Source organism: Leptopilina boulardi, unplaced genomic scaffold, assembly GCF_019393585.1.
Source record: "Leptopilina boulardi isolate dan_hultmark-lab unplaced genomic scaffold, ZJU_Lbou_2.1 LbouV2_399, whole genome shotgun sequence".
NCBI classification, from domain to species: Eukaryota; Metazoa; Arthropoda; class Insecta; order Hymenoptera; family Figitidae; genus Leptopilina; species Leptopilina boulardi.
Genome location: NW_026137972.1, coordinates 866,978 through 889,910, shown reverse-complemented (window position 1 = coordinate 889,910; position 22,933 = coordinate 866,978). Strand labels below are relative to the sequence as shown.

At 26.5% G+C, this 22,933-nt stretch overlaps 4 protein-coding genes across 5 annotated transcripts; 2 read left to right on the top strand and 2 right to left on the bottom strand.

Moving 5' to 3' along the window:
• Positions 1–50: 50 nt before the first annotated feature.
• On the top strand, positions 51–5,678 carry LOC127288993 (speckle-type POZ protein-like). 2 transcript variants are annotated; one of them, XM_051316721.1, is made up of 7 exons: positions 51–181; positions 414–983; positions 1,087–1,796; positions 2,002–2,413; positions 2,506–2,629; positions 3,667–4,218; positions 4,314–4,452. In XM_051316721.1, the coding sequence occupies exons 2-4, from the start codon at positions 414–416 to the stop codon at positions 2,348–2,350; spliced, it is 1,629 nt and encodes a 542-aa protein (XP_051172678.1). In that variant the 5' UTR covers positions 51–181; the 3' UTR covers positions 2,351–2,413; positions 2,506–2,629; positions 3,667–4,218; positions 4,314–4,452. The 2 variants fall into 2 exon arrangements, with proteins under 2 accessions (XP_051172678.1, XP_051172679.1); XM_051316722.1 differs by lacking the exons at positions 51–181; positions 414–983; positions 1,087–1,796 and adding an exon at positions 5,125–5,678 and having other exon boundaries at positions 2,399–2,413; positions 4,314–5,014.
• Positions 5,679–6,433: 755 nt separating this feature from the next.
• On the bottom strand, positions 6,434–10,377 carry LOC127288992 (speckle-type POZ protein-like). Its single transcript, XM_051316720.1, has 2 exons — positions 10,221–10,377; positions 6,434–8,177 (listed from the first exon to the last, which is right to left on the bottom strand). The coding sequence occupies exon 2, from the start codon at positions 8,162–8,164 to the stop codon at positions 6,578–6,580; it is 1,587 nt and encodes a 528-aa protein (XP_051172677.1). The 5' UTR covers positions 8,165–8,177; positions 10,221–10,377; the 3' UTR covers positions 6,434–6,577.
• A 2,013-nt stretch (positions 10,378–12,390) lies between these two features.
• On the bottom strand, positions 12,391–14,358 carry LOC127288945 (prolyl 4-hydroxylase subunit alpha-1-like). The gene is made up of 6 exons (XM_051316662.1): positions 14,213–14,358; positions 13,570–13,966; positions 13,226–13,477; positions 12,936–12,992; positions 12,576–12,741; positions 12,391–12,470 (listed from the first exon to the last, which is right to left on the bottom strand). Exons 1-6 carry the CDS (start codon positions 14,356–14,358, stop codon positions 12,391–12,393), a joined length of 1,098 nt encoding a protein of 365 aa, XP_051172619.1.
• Positions 14,359–15,378: 1,020 nt separating this feature from the next.
• On the top strand, positions 15,379–22,896 carry LOC127288944 (fatty acid synthase-like). The gene is made up of 15 exons (XM_051316661.1): positions 15,379–15,511; positions 15,686–15,936; positions 16,311–16,542; positions 16,607–16,744; positions 16,872–17,092; positions 17,192–17,485; positions 17,574–17,784; positions 17,868–18,028; positions 18,137–18,454; positions 18,509–19,035; positions 19,105–19,382; positions 19,440–19,814; positions 19,885–21,704; positions 21,833–22,574; positions 22,654–22,896. Exons 1-14 carry the CDS (start codon positions 15,379–15,381, stop codon positions 22,490–22,492), a joined length of 5,619 nt encoding a protein of 1,872 aa, XP_051172618.1. The 3' UTR covers positions 22,493–22,574; positions 22,654–22,896.
• Positions 22,897–22,933: the final 37 nt, after the last annotated feature.

Here is a 22,933-nt window from a genome sequence, read left to right as displayed (position 1 = left end):
ATTTAATTTTTTTTAAATCAAACTTTTTATAGTTAAAAAAAAATAAAATAAAAAAATTGTAACAGTTTAATAGAATTAAAAAATGTTTTTTAAATATTAAAAAACATACAAAAAAATTACCAAAAAGATGTTCATGTATAAATTTCTGTCTTAAACTGTTTCTTCATTTCCGATTATTAAGGTTAAGTTTTTTTGTAAATAAAAATGTTTCTAATTAAAATTTAATTGCTTTTTTTAATAAAAAAGAATTCTAATAAATTGGTTGATATTTTTTTATTTATGTATATTTTACACTTTGTAAAATAAAGTAGATAAAATTTTATTGACTTATTATTAAATAATAATAATAATAATTAAAAATTAATCATCAAGAACGTTACCGATTTTTATTTCTAAATTAAAATTGTTAACAGATGGAATTTTCCAAAGTAGCAGACTCATGTTTTACATGGACAATAAATGATTTTGAAAAATCTTGCACTGATTCGTTAAAAAAGAAAAATCTTTGTTCATCAAGTTTTACAACTTCAATAGAACCAAGTAGACAGTGGAATTTAGTTCTTTCTTTAACGGAAAAATTTGGCGAACATTGTGAACGTTGTAAATTAATAAGACCAAAAAAATATCCACCCGAGCCTTGTAATGTAAAACTCGACAGAAAAATTATCAATTTAGAATTGATTTGCGACAAAATTATTGAAAATCCAGCAGATATAAAAGTTAATATTTCAATAATAAAAAATCTTGAAAAAATTTACACCAGAAGTTTTATAACATCTGGAGATGAGACAAATTTTGGTTTCAATAATTTCATTGATTTTGATGAATTAATGAAAATAATTAATGACAGTCAATTAGAAATATTTGTTGAAATGTTTTTAAAAGCTGACGAGAAAAATAGCGATTTTAAAGTGTTTATGAATTCCAAATTTTTGAGTGATATTCAAATTTTAATACAAGATCAAAAGTTCTACGCTCACAAGGTACAAAAAGTTAAGTAGTTAATAAAAAAAATTAAAATTAAAATTTTTAATGAAAAAAATATAACTAAATTTTTTTTTAAATTAACTATAGTATTATTATTAGGTAATGTTAGCAGCAAAAAGTCCATATTTCAACGATTTATTTGAAAAAGATAAAGAAATGAAGAAAGTAAATAGTCTTGATTGTATAAAACCAGACGCCTTTATTGAAATTTTAAATTACATTTATTCTGATAATATTGAAAATTGGTCGTTGTCTTGCGATATTTTATTGGGGGCAAATCTTTTAAAAATTGATAATCTTAAATCAGAATGTGAGGAATATTTAAGAAACAATATAACAATGGAATGCGTAAGTCCAGTTTTGATGTTGGCTGTTGCGTGTGATACAAAATTTTTATTGAAACACTGTCTTTATTATATTATGAAAAATGTGAATAATCTTGCTAAATCGGATAATTTTCAATGTTTAAAAACTGAACCACTTATAATATTGAATATTCTCAAACAATTATTTCAACACACAGCTAATGGAGATTTATCAATTACTGATAATATAAGACTCTCATTTAAAAATAGTGAATCACAAATTAATTGTCAAATGTTAAAAGATTATGAACCATTTTTATATAGCGATATTTTAAGTGATATTATAATTAAAGTTGAGGAAAAAATTTTTCAATGTCATAAATTGGTTCTTGCTGCAAAAAGTTCAGTATTACGTAGAATGCTAATGTGTAATATGAAAGAGGCTATTGATAATTTTATTCAAATTAAAGATATGAAAGCTCAAGTATTTCAAGAAGTACTCAGGTAAATTTCAAAAATTCATTCTCAGGTTTCTAGAAAACAAAATAAAATTATCAATAAAATTCTTTTTATTTCGTTTTTTTATAGAAACCTTGAGGAATTATAATTATTTTTTAAAATAAGAAAAAAATTTATTCTTACATTGTGAGAAAAACAAATGTGTTAATATATTTTGAAAATCTAAAATATTGAAAAATTTAATCCTTAGATACATGTACACTGGAAGAGTGGAAAAACTACAAGATTATGCACTCGATATTTTAAAAGCTGCTGATCAATATGATTTAGAACATTTAAAAAAATTGTGCCAAGAATTTTTGGTTGACCATTTAACGCAAGATAATGTCGTTGACATTGTGAAAATTGCAAACACATATAATGCATCGTTCCTAAGAAAGGGTTGCATTTATTTTATTGTAAAGCAAATGATTTTTTATTCAAAAATGGATCGAGAGCCGAACAAAATTATTTTGGATAGTCTTACTGAGAATCATTCTAATATTCTTTTTGAAATTCTTCAAGTCTTAACCAAAAATTGTCACATTTATCACTATTAAAATGAATGTTTGCTGCATTAAAAAAAAAAATTTTTGCAATCCGTGAAAAATTGTTATTACAAAGTAAGTTATCAAAAAGTATTAAATTTTCTTTTTTTTAAAAAAAAAAAATTTATTACATTAATTTTGATCTGGATTTATTTTTCAATTTCTAGAAGCACACTAGAAATATTTTTCAATACATGAATGACTAGAACTGTTTGCGAACTTTTTTGAATCATTTCTCGCTTGTCTTTGCGCATTTCACTACCTATATTTTTTAGTCCTAACTCTCAACAAGTAAGTTCTTCTATATTAAAAATTTTGATACAAAAAGTAGTCAATAATTTTTTATTACTCAAAATAAATTTATCAATTTTTATCCTTAACAATTAAAAAAAAAATTTTAATTGAACCTATTTAAATTTAATTTATTTTGTTAAAAATACAAAATGTGAGCAAAATAAAAAAAAATGAATAATTTCGAAATATTTTGATTAATTAAAAATATTACTTTTATGATTTATAAAGTAATAATTATACAGGGTGATTTTTATGTTCAGGACCCCCTAAAAAAAATTTTTTATTCTCATTTTTTTTCGTTTTTTAAACAAAAATAATGGAATTTAAAAAAAAAATTTAGGGGGTCCGGAATTGTAAATTAATAAATTTAAAGATCTGGGAAATTTTTATGTGGTTTAATTTGACGAATTTTGGTTAATTAATAATAAATTTTAAAATTGAGTCTTCGAAATATCCAGAATGTTACCTTTAGTTCCCAAAGAATAGAAAAAAAAATTAAAAGATTCTGTTAAAATTTTACCAGCATCTGCATTTAATTAATTAAATTATTTAAAATAAAATTTAAAAAAAAATTCATTAAAATAAAATTTTAAAGGTTGAAAATAATTTTTTACATTAGAAATTAAAATAAATATTTTATTTATTTATTCTAATAAAAATTTAAAAAATATTTAAAATACTAATTAAATAACAAAATATTTTCATATCTTGTATTTTTTTTCTTGCTTACAGCTGAGTTTCTATATAACTTTTTTATAGTTAATGTTTTTTTTTTTTTATTATACGGGTCTGTTTATGTTCTTTATTACTTTCTCGAGTACGAAATATGTCGCAGAAAAATGTTTTTTATCATATTTTAAAAATAATAAATTTCGCATATATTTTTTCTCTATAAAAATTCTAATAATTTTTTTTTTCTGCAAATATAATTATTGTAAACTAGAATAAAAAAATAAAAAAATTTGGAAAAAATTTTTAAAGAAATATTTCAACATAATAGAAGATAATAAATATTAATAATTTAAATTTTACAGATGGAATTTTCAAAAGTAGCCGATACATGTTTCACATGGACAATAAATGATTTTGGAGAATTAAATATTGATTCTTTGCCAGAAAAAAATTTTACTTCGACAAATTTCACAACATTAAAGGATCCAAATAGAAATTGGCAATTACTTCTCTCTATAAATAAATTAAATCAAATTTTTCGTTCAATATCAAAATGTGATAATTCTAATTGTTTAAAAAAAACATTAACCAAAAAGATTATTAATTTGAAAATTTTTTGCAATGAAACTACCACTAATCCAGAGGATATGAAAGTTGATATTTCAATGAAAAACAATTTTGAAAAATTAACTAGAAGTTTCATTATTTCGGGAAACGAAAAGGAATTCTTTTATGAAAATGTTATCGATTGTGAGACAATGTTAAAAATGATTCAAGACGGGAAACTAGAAATATTTGTTGAAATGTTTTTTCGAATTGAGAAGAAAATAAAATTTTTCGAAATAATCAGAAATTCCGAATTTTTGAGTGATATACAAATTTTAATAATGGGTCGAAAATTTTATGCGCACAAGGTAAAAATCATAAATGAATCATAAAATCAATTTTTATCAATAAAAATAATTTTTTCCATCGCAAGTATTTATTTTTAAAAAATTTTTATTCACAGGCTATTTTAGCTTCGAGATGTCCATTCTTCTATCAATTATTTCAACAAGAGAAAGAAATTAACGAATTTAAGAATCTTGAAATAATGCCAAAAATCTTTACGGAAATTTTAAAGTACATTTACTCCGACTATTTGGAAAAATGGTATCTCTCGTGTGATATCTTAATTGCTGCAACTATTCTACAAATGGAAGATTTAAAATTGGAATGTGAAAATTATTTGAGAAATAATTTAACATTCGATTGTATTAATACAGTTTTGATAATATCTGTCGAGTGTAATACAAAATTTCTACTAAATCACTGTCTACAGTATGCATTAAAAAATATAAATGCACTACCAGGATTAAAAAATTTTCACTGCCTCAAAACAAAACCACTTGTGGTATTGCGTATTTTGCAAGAAATTCTCGATCAATTTCATAATGGAAAAATAACAATTGTCGACAATATAAATTTATCCTACGCAAAGATTGCGTCAAATAAAAGTAGCTATTTATTAAAAGAATACGAGTCATTTTTGGATAATAAAAATTTAAGTGATATTACAATTCGAGTTGGAGATAAAAATTTTCACAGCCATAAAATTATTTTAGCTGCTAAAAGTCCAGTTTTACGTGAATTAATTGTGAAAAATATAAAGGAAAATAATTTAATGGAATTTAATGATATTAAAGCAGAAATTTTTGAGCAGGTACTAAGGTGAGAAATAATTTTAAAAATTAATTTGCAAGATAATATTTTTTTTTAATCTATAATTTTTGGGGAATATTTGTTCGTTCCAATTTAATAATGAAAAACTTTCTATTTAGATATATGTATACTGGAAAAGTGAACAATTTACAAGAGTACGGAATTGATATTTTAAAAGCCGCAAATCAGTATAAATTGGAGCACTTGAAAAATATATGTGAGGAATTTCTTGTGGGAAATTTGACACACGACAATGTGGTGGATACATTGAAAATTGCTGACGCATGTAATGCTCCGTTTCTCGTAAAACATTGTAGTCATTACATTATGAAGTATATACTTTCGAATTCTCAAAAAAAAGAGAACAACAAGAGAATTACTCTAAATATGTTTATTAATTGTAAACACAATATTTTCTACGAATTTCTTAATGTAATGAGCAAAAATTGTCAAGTTTTATATAATTGAATTATATGTCTTGTATTTCATCAAGAACCGAATTGACGCTGTCACCTTTTTTTTTAATTTTTAGTAAATTTTGATTTCTCTTTTGTATCTATTCGTATTTATGGCACTGACTTTTTTAATATTGCTTTCCGTTTTCAATAATAAAAAAAAAATTATACGAAAAAAATAGTGTTTTATTTAAATAAAAAAAATCATCTGAACATTTTTTAACTTTACTGTTTTTTAATTTTTAAATAAGAAAATATTTTTTATAAAATTAATTAATAAACTTGTAAAATTTGTTGAATTTTTTTGATTTAGAAACTTTTATTTAAATTTACTTTCAAATTTTTTTTAGTGATTAAAGAATTTAATTTACAAAAACAATGGCAAATTATGAAAATGATTTTAACATGCATTTTCAAATTTTAATATATTATTATTGAAATTAATTTATTTTCTATAAATCTACCTCTAATTTAAAATTGAAAATTTTACAAAATTTTACAATTTTATACTGTTAAATTAATTTTTTTAATTTTGTAGTCCTTCAAATATTTTTATTGCTATAACTTATTAAATTCAAAAGTTGACGGAAATATATTAATACTTAATAGTAAATTCAATAGTGAAAATGTTTTTATATTGCTTTCTTAAAGTTTTCTTATTAAGCATTTTATATAATCGCGCTTTTTTCGACCTATAAGAGAGTTCTTGTAGCGCAAGCGCAGTTGCGTTTTGGCAACTCTGATTTTCTTTCAATTATACCTAAGCCGAATGAAATCTCTTAAAATCTTAAGCTTTTACATGAGAGAGAAAAGGATAGAAATATCTTTTGTCCTTTTCTCTCTCATGTAAAAGCTTAAGATTTACGATTAGAGATTTCATTCTGCGTTGGCCCATTGAATAATAAAATATTTATTTATAAAAATAAAATATTCTAATCTAATTGTGGGAATTTATTCATTTAAATATTTTCAATACTGTAAAAAAATAAATGATTGTATTTTTTCTAGCAAAGAAATACAGCAATACAAAAGTAAACAAATTAACTTAATTTACAACTGAATATAAGGAATCTATATAAAGTAAATAAATATATATATATCAATAATAATACTGATTTTAATCTTCTTCCTCGCATTTTAATCCCGCAGTTATTAGTACCTCTAAAACAAGCTGCGGATGTGATTTTGATAATTGTTTGAAAGCATCCATTCCTAGAGAGCCAGATATTAGTTTATTTATCAAGAACACAATACATCGTTCTTTGAGTACAGTGGCATTTCGATTTTCCGCAATTTTCAGCATTGAAACAACATTTTCCACATTCACTTTTAACATCAATGCCCGTTCGCAAACAATTTTCAACGTTGGAATTTGGTATTTATCAGCGGCTAACAGTAATTCATACGCCATATCGTCGAGATTTTCAACAGATCCACTGTAAATGAAACGTAATAATTCATAAAAAACAAGTGGATCGACGTCATTAATTTCAATCTTTGCATTTCCCTCGAGTTCAATGAGAATATTTTTAAAAAACAAACTTTTTGCACTTAAAATTAATTTATGTGCACGATAAATTTTCCCTCCATTATGAATTTCAACATCGCTCCAAATTTCTTGATTGAGAAATGTCTCGAAACCATCGTTTTTTTCTTGGATTGTCTCATTCATGTTTTCAGATGTATCTATTTTATTTGTTGTCCATGAATTAACGAAGAAATCTTCAGCAACTTGCAATAATAAATGCATATAACGATCAGTGAGTGTTTTAAATTCTTCGGACGCAACAACCTCTTTTAAATTGGATTTAATGAATAAAAAACAATTGTCCTTTAGTCCAAATGCATTAAGATCATCGGCGAGTTTTAATATTCTCACCACATTCTCGCTGGTTAAATTTTTATATAAATGTGTCTCGCAAATTATTTTCAAACAATTGATATCGTATTTATCGGCAGCGACTAAAAGGGGACACGCGTATTCATTTAATTTTCTCACTTTTCCACTGTACATGAACCATAAAATTTCGTAAAAAATATTTGACTCTATATCAACGATATTGACAACATTGGAAATATTTTCCTTTAACTGATGAGAGAACATTTGTCGAAAAACGGGACTTTTAGATGATAAAACAACTTTATGAGCGGGAAATACCTGATTGCCGACATGAAATTCAATATCGCTCAGTGATGTTTTAGTCATGAAATTTTCAAAACCAGTTGATATTGTCTTCAAGGCTTGCTTTATGTTACATACAATTGTAAGATCCTTGTCTACGATAAAGTCTTTGATTCGTTTTAAACTGATAAAATCACGAAATCCTGACTGTGAAAAATCACCACTTTGTACACAGAAAATTGTACTTTTCTTGTAGTATTTATTTGTAGTCGAATTTTTTAAAATGTACTTCACCTTTAACGGTGGGAGATTTTGATTAATTCTCAGATATGAGAGACGAATGGAGACATCGCCTTTACAATGTTCCTGTTGACATTCCTCGCAAACTAAATTGTGATAAGACGAACAAGTACCGCAATAAATTCTTCTCGAACAATTCAATGAAATACTCCAATCTTCGCAAACGTTGCCCTCAGATGGGAATTCTGGTGAAGATAATTCATTTTTTGTTGTTATGGTTTGATTAAAATCTTTTATTTTCCATGTGTAGCTTGTTTTTTGAAATTCCGTTATTATCGACATTCTGTGCTCAAATCTGAAACATCATTATTTTGTAAACTGAAATTTTTTTTACCGGAAACTTAAAATATTATTATTAGTGGACTTTGTATAACTTTTTTTTTGTAGTAAATAATTATATAGCTAATTTCAAAACAGCGTTGGATAGGTAGTGAGAAAAGCTACAAGTTACATATGTGTATTTAGAATTTTTTTTTTGCTGTCGTAGAAAAATTTACTAGACTTTTTTTAAAAAGTGTTTTTTTCCGACTATTTTTTTTCTGTAGTCATGAGTGGACCACTATGGAGAAATCATCTTGAAACTTGTCAAAATTCATTAAATATCATACAATTTAAATATTTATTGAATAATTATTTATTTAAAATATTTTTTAATGAAAATAATAAAAATCAAAACATTTCAAATCATTAAATTCCGTTTTTTGTACCTGTTTTATGAGTTTTTGCAACATTTTTCTATTTTTAAATTGGAAAAAATATGGCTTTCGTAAAAAACCTGTTTTTTTGTGATTTTAGCCAAAATCCGCTATTTTTCAGTTTTTTAGTATAACTTATAAACTAACATTTTTTCATTCATATTAATATGTATTAAGTCAAGTCCACTTCTGGGCCGAAAGGCTGAAGCTTTATAAATTATAACTAACGTTTTTTCGAAAAAGTGTTCAATAGAAAATTTAAAGCTGACTAAATTCCTAACAATTTGCAAAACAAAAAAACAATGTGAAAGCCCTAAAAAAATAAGGAAATTTTTCGAACTCGATTTTTTAATATATCTTTTTCGACTTCAGGAATCCAAAAATCACATTTTTAAAAAATGTCGTTACAACTTATTTTCATAAATAGAGGGTAAATGCACTAATTACGGCGCGATACGAGTCAAAATACCTTTGAAATATAAAATTCGATATTTCTATTGTATAAACTCAATTGAAGACTTATTAAACTAAAAGCTTATGTTATTTAGATATTAAAAAAAAATTTTAACTTTATAAAAATTGATTATTTAAATAAATATGAGAAATTAAAACTAATACCGTAATTTTCTATTACGGTGACAAAAATTACGTGTATTTTGAAGATACTTTGGCCGCCGAAATTGGAGCCAATGGAAATATTAAAAATGTTTCAATTACGGCGAGGGAAAAAATTTGATCACAAATAATTAAATTAATAATAATTGTTTGAATGTGCATCTTTATTAGTAATTGTATCAAAAAAAAGATAAAAATAATTTTTTTAAATCATTTTGCAACAGTTATATTAAATATAATAGTAATAATAGTTATTTTTTATGAACGCGCCGTAATTGGTACACTTACCCTATCTTAAATACTATAAGAGCAAAAAAAATAAAAAAATTTTTTTATCCAGATTTATTAAAATTTTAAAATTAAAAAATTTTGAAAAACTTGACTTTATTGAATTATTTACTCAAAAATCGTTATGTAACTTTAAAATTATCATAAACAACTTGGAAAATATTTAAAAACGAATGAATTGACCTATTATTAATCCTTTTATTATAAAATATAACGAAGTTATTGATGTTAAAAATCTATCTCTGCAAACGCCCAGAAACTGCAACTTAACACTTTTTTCTAAAAATTATTATAATACTAAATAAATTAACATAAATTTATCACAAAAAATCTCCATTAGGAAGCAAAATGTTAATGAAATGAACACAAGAAGTTCATACTTATAAACTTGGCAGCGGTTTTTTTTATATAATTAAATTTGTTAGTATTATTATTATTTAACAATCGTTGAATAAAGTTTGTATGTCTAAATTTAAAATATAACAAAAACTTATAATTATTTTTAAAAAAACGGAACTTTTATAATTTAACCTCAAAAATGGTCAACTTTAAAAGACTGTATTTCACGTAGCTCACAGAGCTATCACGTTGTTTTTTTTTTGCAAATTGTTAGAAATTTAGTCAGCTTTAGCTTATCTATTCTTTGAAATATTCTTTGAATTAAGAAGATTTAGGTTATGTATTTCATTTTGATAACAAAACAGCCTATAATTACTGTAGAAGAAGAATTCATATTTTACCTTATAAATTATTGACTATTTCTTAATGAACTAACAAAGTAATGTTTCTTTTCGTCAAAAATAATAATTATATCTCTAACAAATCGTTATTGTATGAAGTTTCAAAAATGAAATCAGCAAACTGTATACAAAAAGTAAACATCCGAAATAAGGGTACGGTCACAGTTCAGCTACTTAAGTATAGAGGGTCGTTGTGATAACGTATGAGAGTGAGAGAAATAAAAAATGTTTTCTTTCTCTCACTATTATACGTTACCATAACGACCCTACTTAGATAAAAAAAATTCTGCTAGAACATCCTAAATTTAACAGTTCATTGTAAAAAATGGCCTAAGCAGCTTTGTGCTTTCTGCGCGTCCCAACCATGGTCAGATAGAGAGTTTTTTGAAGGACAGAGTTCATTATTAATTTATGTTTATATGATTATTAATTCACAAAGTAATAACAAGAACTATATTATTGTTGTAAGAGAGTTTTTGGCACTTTTTGAAAAATTGTGGGACAAAATCCTGACGTGATAAAAACTTCGCTATTATCAGAAATTAAAGCTTGCACCGTGCCCTTTTTAAATTAGCTCTCAACCGACTCTTGCTTCAACCGTTATAGGGTTATGTAGGAATTAAATTTTTAATTAAAAAATTTGTTTAACGATTAATTAAACGTGAAGGAGTTTTTAAAATAATAGGATAAATGCACTAATCACGGCGCGATTCGAGTCAAAACACCTTTGAAATAGAAAATTCGACATCTCTATTGTATAATAAAGTTAATTTAAGACTCATTACACTAAAAGATTATGTTATTTAGATATTAAAAAAAAATTTTATCTTTATAAAAATCGATTATTTCAATAAATATGAGAAATTAAAACTAATATCGTAATTTTCTATTACGGCGCGTTTGTATCAGTTTCGGTGTATCAATTACGGTGACCAAAATTACGTGTATTTTGAAGATACTTTGCCCACCGTAATTGGAGCCAATGGAAATCTTAAAAATGTTTCAATTACGGCGAGAGAAAAAACTTGATCTCAAATAATTAAATTAATAATTGTTTAAATTTTGCATCTTTATTAGTAATTGTATCAAAAAAAGATTAAAATGATATTTTAATTTTATTTTCTTATAATGTTTATTTTAAACTGATACTTTTTTATTTTTCAAATGCAAATAAACATGCTTCAATGTTGACATTTCATATTCAACGTATTCAATGTTTATTTTAATAGTTACCATAGCAACATTTTTTGAAACTTTTTTATAATTATTATTTAATATTATTTATTATTTTAATTTAATATTATTTTTTTTTCTATTTTATAGTATATATCTATACATACATTAATAAAATATATTCATTTTTGCTTACAAAAAAGGAGTAATTAAAATGAGTGATTATAAAAATCAATAACATAAAAAACTTTTTAAAAATTTTTATGGCAAATTTTTATTTTCGTATGTAATAAATTTTATAATTCTAATAAAAAATTGTTAATCAAGGATTATATACATTAATTCTATGAAATTTTAAATGACAATCTAAAAAATATTAATTTCACAAGTTTATGAAATTTAAAAATTAAATTTTTGAAAATCTTTGCAGATCTACCAGTAATTACGTCAAAATTATGTTAAAATGCTGCACAATGGCACTGAAAAAATAGGTATATAAAATTTAGTAACAATCTATCAAAAAATGAAAAATTTCAAAATTTTTGATTTTTAGTATTTTTCAAAAAAGTAACGTATTTCCCGTTCTATTGAATATTTTTGAGTTATGTAAACACAGAAAATTAAAAGGCATTAAAATAAGTTGCAACGCTTATTATTTTAATGCCTTTTAATTTTCTGTGAATTTAAAATTTTAAGTTGGACCAACACCTAAAATTCTGCCACGTTTCAGGTAAACCGACGAAGCGTTTTTTTTTTTATTTATTTATTTACTTTTAAATTTTATTTCAAATCTCATTGTGTAGAATTTTTTCGTGTAGGATTTCCTAGTGTGCAATTTAAAGTGTAGGATTTTATTTTGTATTATTTAATTGTGTTGAGTGAAAAATTGCAATTTAATTTACTTTATTATAATTATATTCGATTTTGTTTGTAGAATTGAGTTATATAATATTTTATTATAGATAATTTATTAAGATAAAGAATAATTTTACAATTTTTAATCAAGAAGTGTACTGTCTTTGATTGTGCAAGGCACTCGAAATTCTTGTCCAAGTTGATGCAACCACTTATTAGCCACTGTAAAAAAAATATTTAAATTTATAGAGCGATTTTTAAAAATTTTCTCTATAATTGAAAGTTTTAAATAATTTTCAGTTAAATTTTTAATGAAAGAAAAAATACCCCACTTTGATCCAGAAATAACTGGACATCCTGCGTGAACTGTTAAAAAATCTCCTTCTCCATTTGTTTTAAGATTGTACCAGAAAACAGCACTTCCCTTTTTTGGCTTCACGGATAGATTAATTTCATTGAAAACAGTCATACCTCCTTCAACGACGTCATTCAACTTAAAATTAATAAATTTCTTTTTTAAAAAATTGACAAATTCGAAGTATATATTCACGGCAAGTCCCTTGCGTTTTTAAATATTAAATGAAATTTTACGAGATTAAGAGAGTCCATTACTCTATTTTTGTCTGTACGAAATTTTAATAATAATAAGAAATGTTTCGAAAACTAAAACATTATAAAATTACTTACGTAAAACATAAATGTAGCGATTCGATTTCCTGTTGAACGCTTTTTAAAAGCATTTTCCTAAAATATTTATTAAAAATGCCTTATTAATGAAAAAAAAATATTCCACTTTCGAGTTGGAGAATATTATAAAATTTGCGTTGAAAAAAAGGACAAAAAGAAATTTTTTATTTTAAAAAATTAGAATATTTCTTGAAAAATCTCTTGTTCTGTTTGCCCCCCCCCCCAAAAAATGAATTTTTTTAAGATCAAAAAAAAGTAATAGATTTTCATATAACAGTTTATTAACTAACAGTATCCAAATTATCAAAGTCAATGTGAGGATGAAAAAGACCTCCAATTTTATAGTAAGAAACTTGAAGAGGTTCCGCTGACTCGATCGACAAATTAGTAACAAGTTCAACTCGCTGACTTAAAGAGCTTACGTATTTGTGTTCAGAATCTTCTATCCATGCGAATTTGGCAATTCTTACATTTAAATTTTTTTCAGTATAATTACCATTTTTTTCATTATTATCAACTGAATCCACTGTAGCTTCATAAAGCTAAAAAAAATGTATTTAAAATTATTGAATAATAGTTTTACAAAGTAAAATGACAAAAATTAAAATATTTATAATTTAATTTTGTAATACACCTGAGATTTTGCTAAGGTTTTAAGAGTTTCTATTTCCTCGTTATAAATAATGTCATGATATATCACAATTCTGGGATTAAGATAGGCTTCTTCTTCTTTAAATGGCGCTAGTCGTAGAAAAGGAATATTGCGATCGATGTATCGACATTTGAGTTCTTTCTCTATTTTTGCATCTAAAAAAATCTTTCCATTGCAGAGCATTTCATATTTTTCCAACAAGATTGCCTCATCATCCTCTATGTCCGAATTAATTTTCTCCTTAATTTCACTATTAATATTATTCCATGTAATCAAAAATTCCTTTAATGATAATCGCATTTTTTTAACATTCATAAAGTACTTTTCAATTTTGTTGTACTTTTTGTGAACTTTGTTGATTCGTTCTTCAATGTGATGTCTAAAAATTATTTTTGAAAAAGATAATGGAATCCTTTAGGCTTGGAATTTAACAAAATATTTAATAAATTTTTGATTTTTATAAATCCTTATATTTTGAGGTTTTCGTCGCTAATTTTACATAGCTGACAAATTTTTCAGAAAATTGTTGGAAAATTGTTATTTTGTCGTTTTTGGAATAGCTAATTGTGATTTTCCTATTTGAATATATGATGAACTATTAAAAATATGAAATATAATTTATTACCTGAAATCGACAAATCTTTTTTGTTGTTGCCAATATTTAATAAAATTTAATAATTTTTCCAATAAAATAGCTTCTGTATTTAGTAACGTATCTAATCTATCGATAGTATCATTAAATTCTTCATTCATAGAGGCAAAATTTAACATTATGACAATACCAAATACAATTATTAATACTTTAATCATGATTAAGATGCTAAAGTTATTCTTTTTTAAAAAAAGTAAATTTAAAAACTTTAAACTTCGTAGGAAAAAATGTTGCCCAACTAATAATATAAGAAAAATTTAAGTGGACGTTGCGGTTTATCTTATACAAGCTGTTATAAATTAGTCGATAAGAAAGCCAAACTCAAACACTTAAAGAATAATTGTCTAACAACTTGAATTTTTTTTGTAAGAATGTTCTTCAAACATATAAATTCAAATATTTAGAAAAAGAATTTATTTCTTCAATTCAAACTCTTTCAAATGAACTTATTTTTAGTAATTTTATTAAAATATTTTTAAATGGAACTTGAAAATTATTTTACTCGGGGGTTTTCAGGATTGCTGATTACAAATCAGAGGTCAAATTTTAAAAATTTTACGCCATATTGAATCCGCCATTTTGAATTTTGAAAAACTGACGTCAGATTCGTATAATCGCCGTCCTCGAAAGCCTCCGAGTAACAAGTTTCAAGCATATTTCTTTATATAAGCAAAAAGCTTGTAGAAGGTTTATTATCATGCTAAATATCAACGAGTTTTATATAAAACTGTTTTGAACTTTGATCATCTGCAAACAATGTAGCCAAGATTTAAAATTGTAAATTTATTACTTTTCAAAATAGACCATCAATGAGAATATATTTAAACTTTGATACTGAAAATAAGGTGAATATTTGGAAAATAAACTACTAGAAGTAGTAAATATGTTTCTTAAAATAGTACCTTTAATTTTAATGTGGGTTAATGAATTTAATCAATGATGTATGATTTTTGAAATAAATTATTCAACAGTGCTGAGAATAGAAAACAATACTCATTTTACATATTTCGTTTTTTTATCGAGCACATAAATCTAGAAATGAAAAATCGAAATTAATGACATTAAATTTAAGTCTACTTCAGCTGTAGCAACTGAAAATTATATTAAAATCTTAATATTTAATTATAATGGAATCAAAAATGACTGGAGATGAAATAGTGATATCGGGAATATCGGGAAAGTTTCCAAGTAGTGAAAATATTAATGAATTACAGAAAAATCTTTTAAATAAAACAGATTGCGTTACTGTCAGTAAAGCTCGTTGGGACTGTGGTATGATATTTGTTTAAATTATCCAAATTAACAAAATATATAATAATAAATAGTTCTTTCATTCTGTCCGTAATTTAAAATTTGCATAATTAAATTGAATATCTGCAGATTTTTTTCATACAATATTTTTTATATCCTTTTAATTTTTAATAATAACCATTTCATATAACATAGAGCATCCTCAAATTCCGCCGCGAATCGGTGTTATGAAAAAAATCGATACATTTGACTCTCTATTTTTTGGAGTTCACAAAAAATTGGCCGATCGTATGGATCCAATGTTTAGATTGATAATGGAAACTACATACGAAGCAATCACAGATGCTGGAATTAATCCAAGAAAATTAAGAGGTAGTAAAACTGCAGTTTTCACTGGAAGCACTTTTGCAGAGTCAGAAAAAGCTGTCATCTACAACAAAAAGCAAGTTAGTTATTATAATGTTAAATTTAACAATTTGTTGATTATATATCCCTGGTAAAAATTCCAGACTAATCTGGAATTAGTCCAAAACAATCCTGTTTATTGTCAGGTTTTTTTCTTCCGAAATTAGTCCGGCTAAATCCGAAATTTGCCCGATTTGTGTAGCTAGTGAATCCGGAATTAATAAGGTCTAATCCAAAGTCATTTCTATCAAACGTAATTTGAATGCAGATTCTCAATTTACTGATTATACAAGCCGGATTAATTTCAGATTCAATAGAAGTTTGCATTTATTAGTTGTAAATGATTCGATTACTTTGGGATTAGACAGGATTAATTCCGGATTTAGTGTATTTTTATTTTATCTATATTTTTTAGCCAAGTGGCTATGGTATGATGGGTGCCGGTAGTGCAATGTTAGCAAATCGTATTTCATTTTACTTCGATACCACCGGCCCAAGTATGAACATTGATTCTAGCTGTTGTGGGGGTACAACTGTATTACAAGAAGGATATAGAGCAATAAAAGATGGACGAGCTGAGAACGCTATTATTGGTGCTAGTAATGTTGTTTTACATCCACACATGTCTGTACAACTATTCTTGTTGGGTAAGTATAAACATTTTTCTGCCAGTTATTGATTTATGGAAATACAATCGATCTATCAATTCAGGACTTTTGTCACCTGACGGCATAACAAAATCATTCGATAATGCAGCAGACGGTTATACTCGCAGTGAAGGTTGTGTAGTTCTTTTCCTTCAGAAGGCTCGTCATGCAAAACGCATTTATGCAGAAATAAAAAATGCCCGTATGTGTTTTGGAAATGTCAACGATTGTTTTGTTTTGTTTTGTTTAAATGGCCTCTTGTATAGACAAATAGCCAGTACTAGTCAACGATAAGCATTCGTTTTTTTATCCGACTCACGATTTTCAAGCTAGTCTCATGAAAACAGTTTTGTCAGAGTGTGGCCTCAAGGGAAACGATGTTTCATATGTAGAAGCCGATGGTTCAGGTATTAAAGATATTGACGCTGAAGAGGTAAAAGCCATTGATCAAGTTTACAATGAAGGACGAAAATCACCTCTTCTAATTGGATCTGTAAAGTCTAATCTTGGATCATGTTCAGCAGTTAATGCACTCAATGGAATAATCAAGGTTTTTGCATTTCCAATATAGTCTTTACGATTAGTTGTTATAAGCTTATTTCTTAACAACTAATCGTTAAAACAATATTGGAAATAATCTTCTGCGTAGGTAATTACAGCAATGGAAACAGGATACATTCCTCCAAATCTTCATTTTGAAAATCCCTCGAACATAATTCCTGCTCTTATCGAAGGCCGGTGTAAAGTTGTAACAGAATTAACTCTTTGGACTGGAGACTATGCAATCGTCAATTGTCTTGCTTTAACTGGTTCTAGTGCTAATATTATATTAAAAGATTTCAAAAAACAGAAGAAAAATGAAGGAACACCTGATGATAATCTTCCACGATTAGTCACAGTTTCCGGACGCACAGAAGAAGCAGTTGACGTTTTACTGACCGATGTTAATATAAAGATTAATTTTTTAAAAATTAAAACAAAATTTCAAACTTGAACATTGTTCAGAATTTGATGATTTAATAAATTTACAGCTAGAAAGCAGACCCGTTGATGTTGAAATGCTTCAGCTTTTGTACGATATATTTGAAACGGAAATTCCAGCTAATTTGATTCGAGGATATACATTGCTTCCTTCTAAAGGATTACCAAAAACTAAAATGCGAAATATTGAATTAAATACGAGTATTAAGAGGGAAATTTGGTACATGTTTTCTGGTATGGGCTCTCAATGGTTGGGAATGGGTAAGTTATGAAAATCAGTGACCAAAATTATAAACTAGGGAAACTATTATTTGCATTTATAACAATTATTATTTTGGTAACAGGTAAACATTTACTGCATATACCTATTTTTATGGAAGCCATAAATAAGTGCAATAGAGTCCTACAACCTCGAGGTATTGATATTGTACGCATTATTACAGAAGAGGATTCAAAAATTTATGATAACATTCTCAATTCTTTCGTTGGAATTGCAGCTATTCAGGTAAATAGAGCTTCTGCAAGAGGACTAAAATTTTTGTTCAATTTTGAAAAAAGGTCCTGTTATAACTTTTATTCAAACCAGATTCTCAAATAATTGATGCTTTTTCAGATTGGTTTAGTAGACCTTTTAACTGCCATAGGATTAAAGCCAGATTTTGTAATTGGCCATTCAGTGGGAGAATTAGGTTGTGCTTATGCCGACAACTGTTTTACAGCTGAGCAAATGATTCTGTCTGCCTTTTATAGAGGTTTAGCATCAATAGAAACAAAAATGCCTAAAGGTTCTATGGCAGCAGTTGGTCTTGGATATGAAAAAATAAAAAAACTTTGTCCACCTGATATTGATGTAGCTTGTCATAACAGCGACAACAGTTCTACCATCAGTGGTCCTGCAGATTCCATGAAATCATTTATTGCACATCTAAAAGTTAGTTTGCATATAATTTCCAATTTTTAAAAATCTAAACTCTTTATTTTATAGGCCAACAAAATATTTGCTAAGGAAGTGGCTGTTGGTAATATAGCCTATCACAGTCGTTACATAGTACCGGCAGGTGAAAAATTAATTAAATACCTTCATGAAGTAATACCTGATCCAAAACCGCGAAGTCAGCGATGGATAAGTAGTTCAGTTCCATACGATGATTGGAATTCGGCTAAAGCTCGATTTTCATCTGCAGAATATCATACGAATAATCTTTTAAATTCTGTCCTCTTTGCAGAAAGTGCAAAGCTTATACCATCCAATGCAATTGTTATAGAAATAGCACCTCATGGTCTTTTGCAGGCAATCGTAAAAAAATCATTGCCACAAAGTGTCATTAATATACCATTAACTAATAAAAATCATCCGGACGGTAATTTATTCCTTTTTGATGCCTTAGGAAAAATATACAATGCTGGCTGTAGTATAAATGTGTCCAATCTTTATCCAAAGATCAGCTATCCAGTATCACGAGGAACACCTTCAATTTCCTCATTAATCCGATGGGATCATTCAAATAAATGGTAAGAATAAAATGCATTATAACAATAATAATGCTCATTTGATACAAATTGTAAATTAATCTTAAACAGTTACACTCGTTTTTTTAAACAACAAAAAGAACTTAAGGCAGGCGAGATGAATTTTACAATAAATCTAAAAGAAGCGAATTGGGAATATTTGAAACATGCCAGGATCAATGACAAAATTGTTATTTGTCCTTCTGTTTATTTGAATCTTGCTTGGCAAGTATTAAAATTGTTAAAAAAGAATTCTGAATTCTCAGTAGTTTACCACGATGTGCAAATTTATGATCAAGTAGAAATTACAGAAGAGAAAAATACTACATTGGTGGTAATGGTACAAAAAGGTAATAAAGCAAGCATTAAGTGTATTTATTATTTTATATGCGGTTTACTTTTTCTAGCGACTGGATTTTTCGAAGTAAGCAATAATGAGGTTTTACAGTGCTCGGGAATTATAAAAGCGACCGACAACCCTGAATTGGAATTCAATCAAGTTTTCAATACCGATAATTATCTAGATCTGAGTGAAAGCGACGTTTACAAAGAACTACAAATTCGTGGTTTTCAATACTCAGGTCCGTTTAAAACAATTTTTAAAGCATCAACTAAAAATTCTAATGGAATTTTAATATGGAAAAATGATTGGACAACTTTTTTGGAAGGAATGATTCAGATTTATGTCCTGGGAAGTGATATTAGAAATACTCAAGTTCCAATTAAAATTAGAAAAATTGTAATTAACATGAAACTACAACAAGCAACTGTAAAGTCAAGAGGTAAATCTTGGATTTAATTATTCATTCCCTAAATGCATTTATTAGAAAATAATTGTTTTTTTTCAATTAGAAATTCCTGTGATAATTTCTGAGAAAAGGACAATTGTGAATGCAGGTGGTATACAAATAGAAGGAATTATACTTAAATCTGTTCAGCGTCAAGACAGAAAAAATAGAATATTTACAGAAAAACTTCAGATTGTTTCTTGCACAGATGGGGCATTATGTAGTTTATTAGAAATTTTAAAAATAACACTTCAATTTCTGAAGGAGAATTTAAAAAATTCACGAGTTATACGTATTGTTGGTAATAAAATTGATGTTGAAAAAATAAAACAAGTTCTGCAAATAATTCTTGGTGAAGAAATTAAAAAGTTTAAAATTGATGTAGTGTCTTCTAGGATAAGTGAATCAAATTCCAGTGGCCTTTTGGTATTATGTAATACTGAACAACAGACGTTAAAGGACCAATTAAATCTCCCATTAAATGGATCGTTTTTATTAATTTTAGCAGAACCCAAAAACGAGAGTTTAATTATGACAACTGCTAATTCTGCAAAATTAGGTCTCGTTGTGAGGAAATATTCTTCCAACGATCAAGTTGCATTGATCTTTCGTAAATTGGAAACTGCAGATAGGATAAGTATTTTAGACATCAAGGATTGGGATAATCAGGTTAGAACAATTCTGAATTTGAAAGATCGTGATAAACTTATTATTACAATCAGATCCAAGGACTATTTCAATTTGTCTAAAATCCTTCAACTTGTTCAAAAGGAACAGAAGATAAATAATATTCAAATTGTCGATATTCAAGATCCAAAAGTTTCTAAATTCTTTCTAGATGATTCTGACTTTAGATCTCGTATGGATCTCAATCTAAAGTTAAATATTCTTTTACCAGATAAAATTTGGGGAATGTATCAATATTTTCCAATTTCCTCAAACCTTCGACAAGTCTCCAATTGGATAGCCCGACAACATAATGGTTCTGATTTAGAATCAATCTCATGGGTTGAAGAATACGTTAAAAAAAGTGAAAACACAATAAAAGTAGAGTACTCTTCTCTTAATGAGCAAGATATCTTTCTAGCAACTGCGAAAATAACATTAGAAAACACGAGACTTGAAACAAAGTTATTTGGTCAAGAATATTCTGGAATTGATTTAAGAGGTAATAGAGTTATGGGAATCACTCAAAGTGGAGCATTTTCAAAATTTACATCATCTGTCGCTGATTACACATGGAAAATACCTTCCAATTGGTCTTTAGAAGATGCTGCTACTGTACCTTTAGCCTACACAATTGCTTATCTATCAATTGTCATAAAAGGTGAATTAAAAAACAATGAATCAGTTTTTGTCTTCGATGGCTCTTGTTCAATTGGACAAGCTATTCTTAATCTAGCATTAAATATTAAATCTCACGTATTCTCAGGATACGCTAATTGTAATGCTAAAAAATTTCTTGAAAACAATTATTCGAATATTCAAATTTTAAACACAGTAGATAGCTTTCCTGAGGAAATTTTGTCACTAACAAAAGGAAATCGTGTTAATTTGGTGATATATAATGGAAACGATTTAAGTAAATTAGAAGATTGTTTAAAATTTGTGAATCACAAAGGAAAAGTTATTGTCATTGGAAATTTACAAGATTCATTCAATAAATCAATAGGTATGCAAATTTTCGATGATGGAGTTAAAGTATTGTCAATAATTCCAACGAAATTAATCAATCTCGATGTGACGATGAAGAGAAAATTATCACAAATGATTGTTAATGGAATTGAAACAGGAATTGTAAAACCACTGCCTAAACGTGTCTACTCAAGAGAAATGTTAACGAACGCTTTTATTGACACATCTTTAAAAAGTTTCTTTGAAAAAGTAATTTATATTATTTATTTTTGTTGAATAGAATTTTTAGGGTTCTTGATTTAAGAATATTGAAAATGTATCAAATTTAGTTTTATAAAAAGTAGATTATGGAAAAATATTTTAATTCCAATTTTCAGATTATTGTCAAAATACAACCGAACGATGGAAATAACAAAGCCCTGGCATTACCTCGTTTCATATGTAAAAGTGAAGCATCTTATTTAATAATTGAAGGATTGAGTTACTTTGGATTAGAACTAGTTGACTTTTTAGTTTCCAGAGGTGCTAAAAACATTGTTATTGTTTCGGAGGCAAAAAATACAGGACTTTACAGTAATTCCATAAGTATGTGGAAACAATATGGAGTTTCAGTGGTAGTTCATGAAAAAGTGGATCTTTCTCATCGACAAAGTTTCATTACACTTTTTAAACAAATTCATTCGCTTGGTACAATAGATGCAATCTTCGATCTACAGCGCATTGAAAATTTATCCACAAGATCCGAAAGTTCGAAATATATTATTACAAAATATGCTTTTGAAGAATCTAAACAAATCTGTTCCAATTTACGACAATTTATTATTTTTACGACTTGTAAAGATATTGGAGAAAATATTGAAGACGTTTTGTTAAGAGAAAACTACTTGTCGAAAATTTTTCAAGAACATTCAAAAGAAACATTTCCAGGACTTTTGATACTTTTAGGACCAATTAGTGGAATTGTAGAATATACAACGGAAACCAAAAGAAATGGACATTTTTTTATCTATTTCAAGTATTATGGAACAAATGGATAAAATACTTGGATTAAGTGGATCCATCGTGTCGGTCTCTTGTAAATTATCAGAAGAATCAAAAGAAATTTTTGATTCTGAGAAGGTGAGAAATTATAATTTAGAAATTTAAGTATGTGTGAATTTTAATTATTAACTGTCGTAAATTTAATTTAAATGTTTAGTTAATTATTGAGGAAACAGAAAAGTCCAAATTCGTCAAGTATATTACAGGAGGTCAACACGTAGCAACGTCCTTTGAATTTCAATTTGCAGAAGAAGGCAAAAATTAAAAAAAATGTTATCAATTAGGTTTAGACAAAGAAGAGTTAAAATAATTAAATTTAACTGAATATTTATTATGCAATGCAATTTAAATTTTTTAAAAATGAATTTGAAATAATAATTTTTAAATTCTTAGGTCAAAAATTGTTTACCTAATCAGTAGGTATTGAATACAATTTA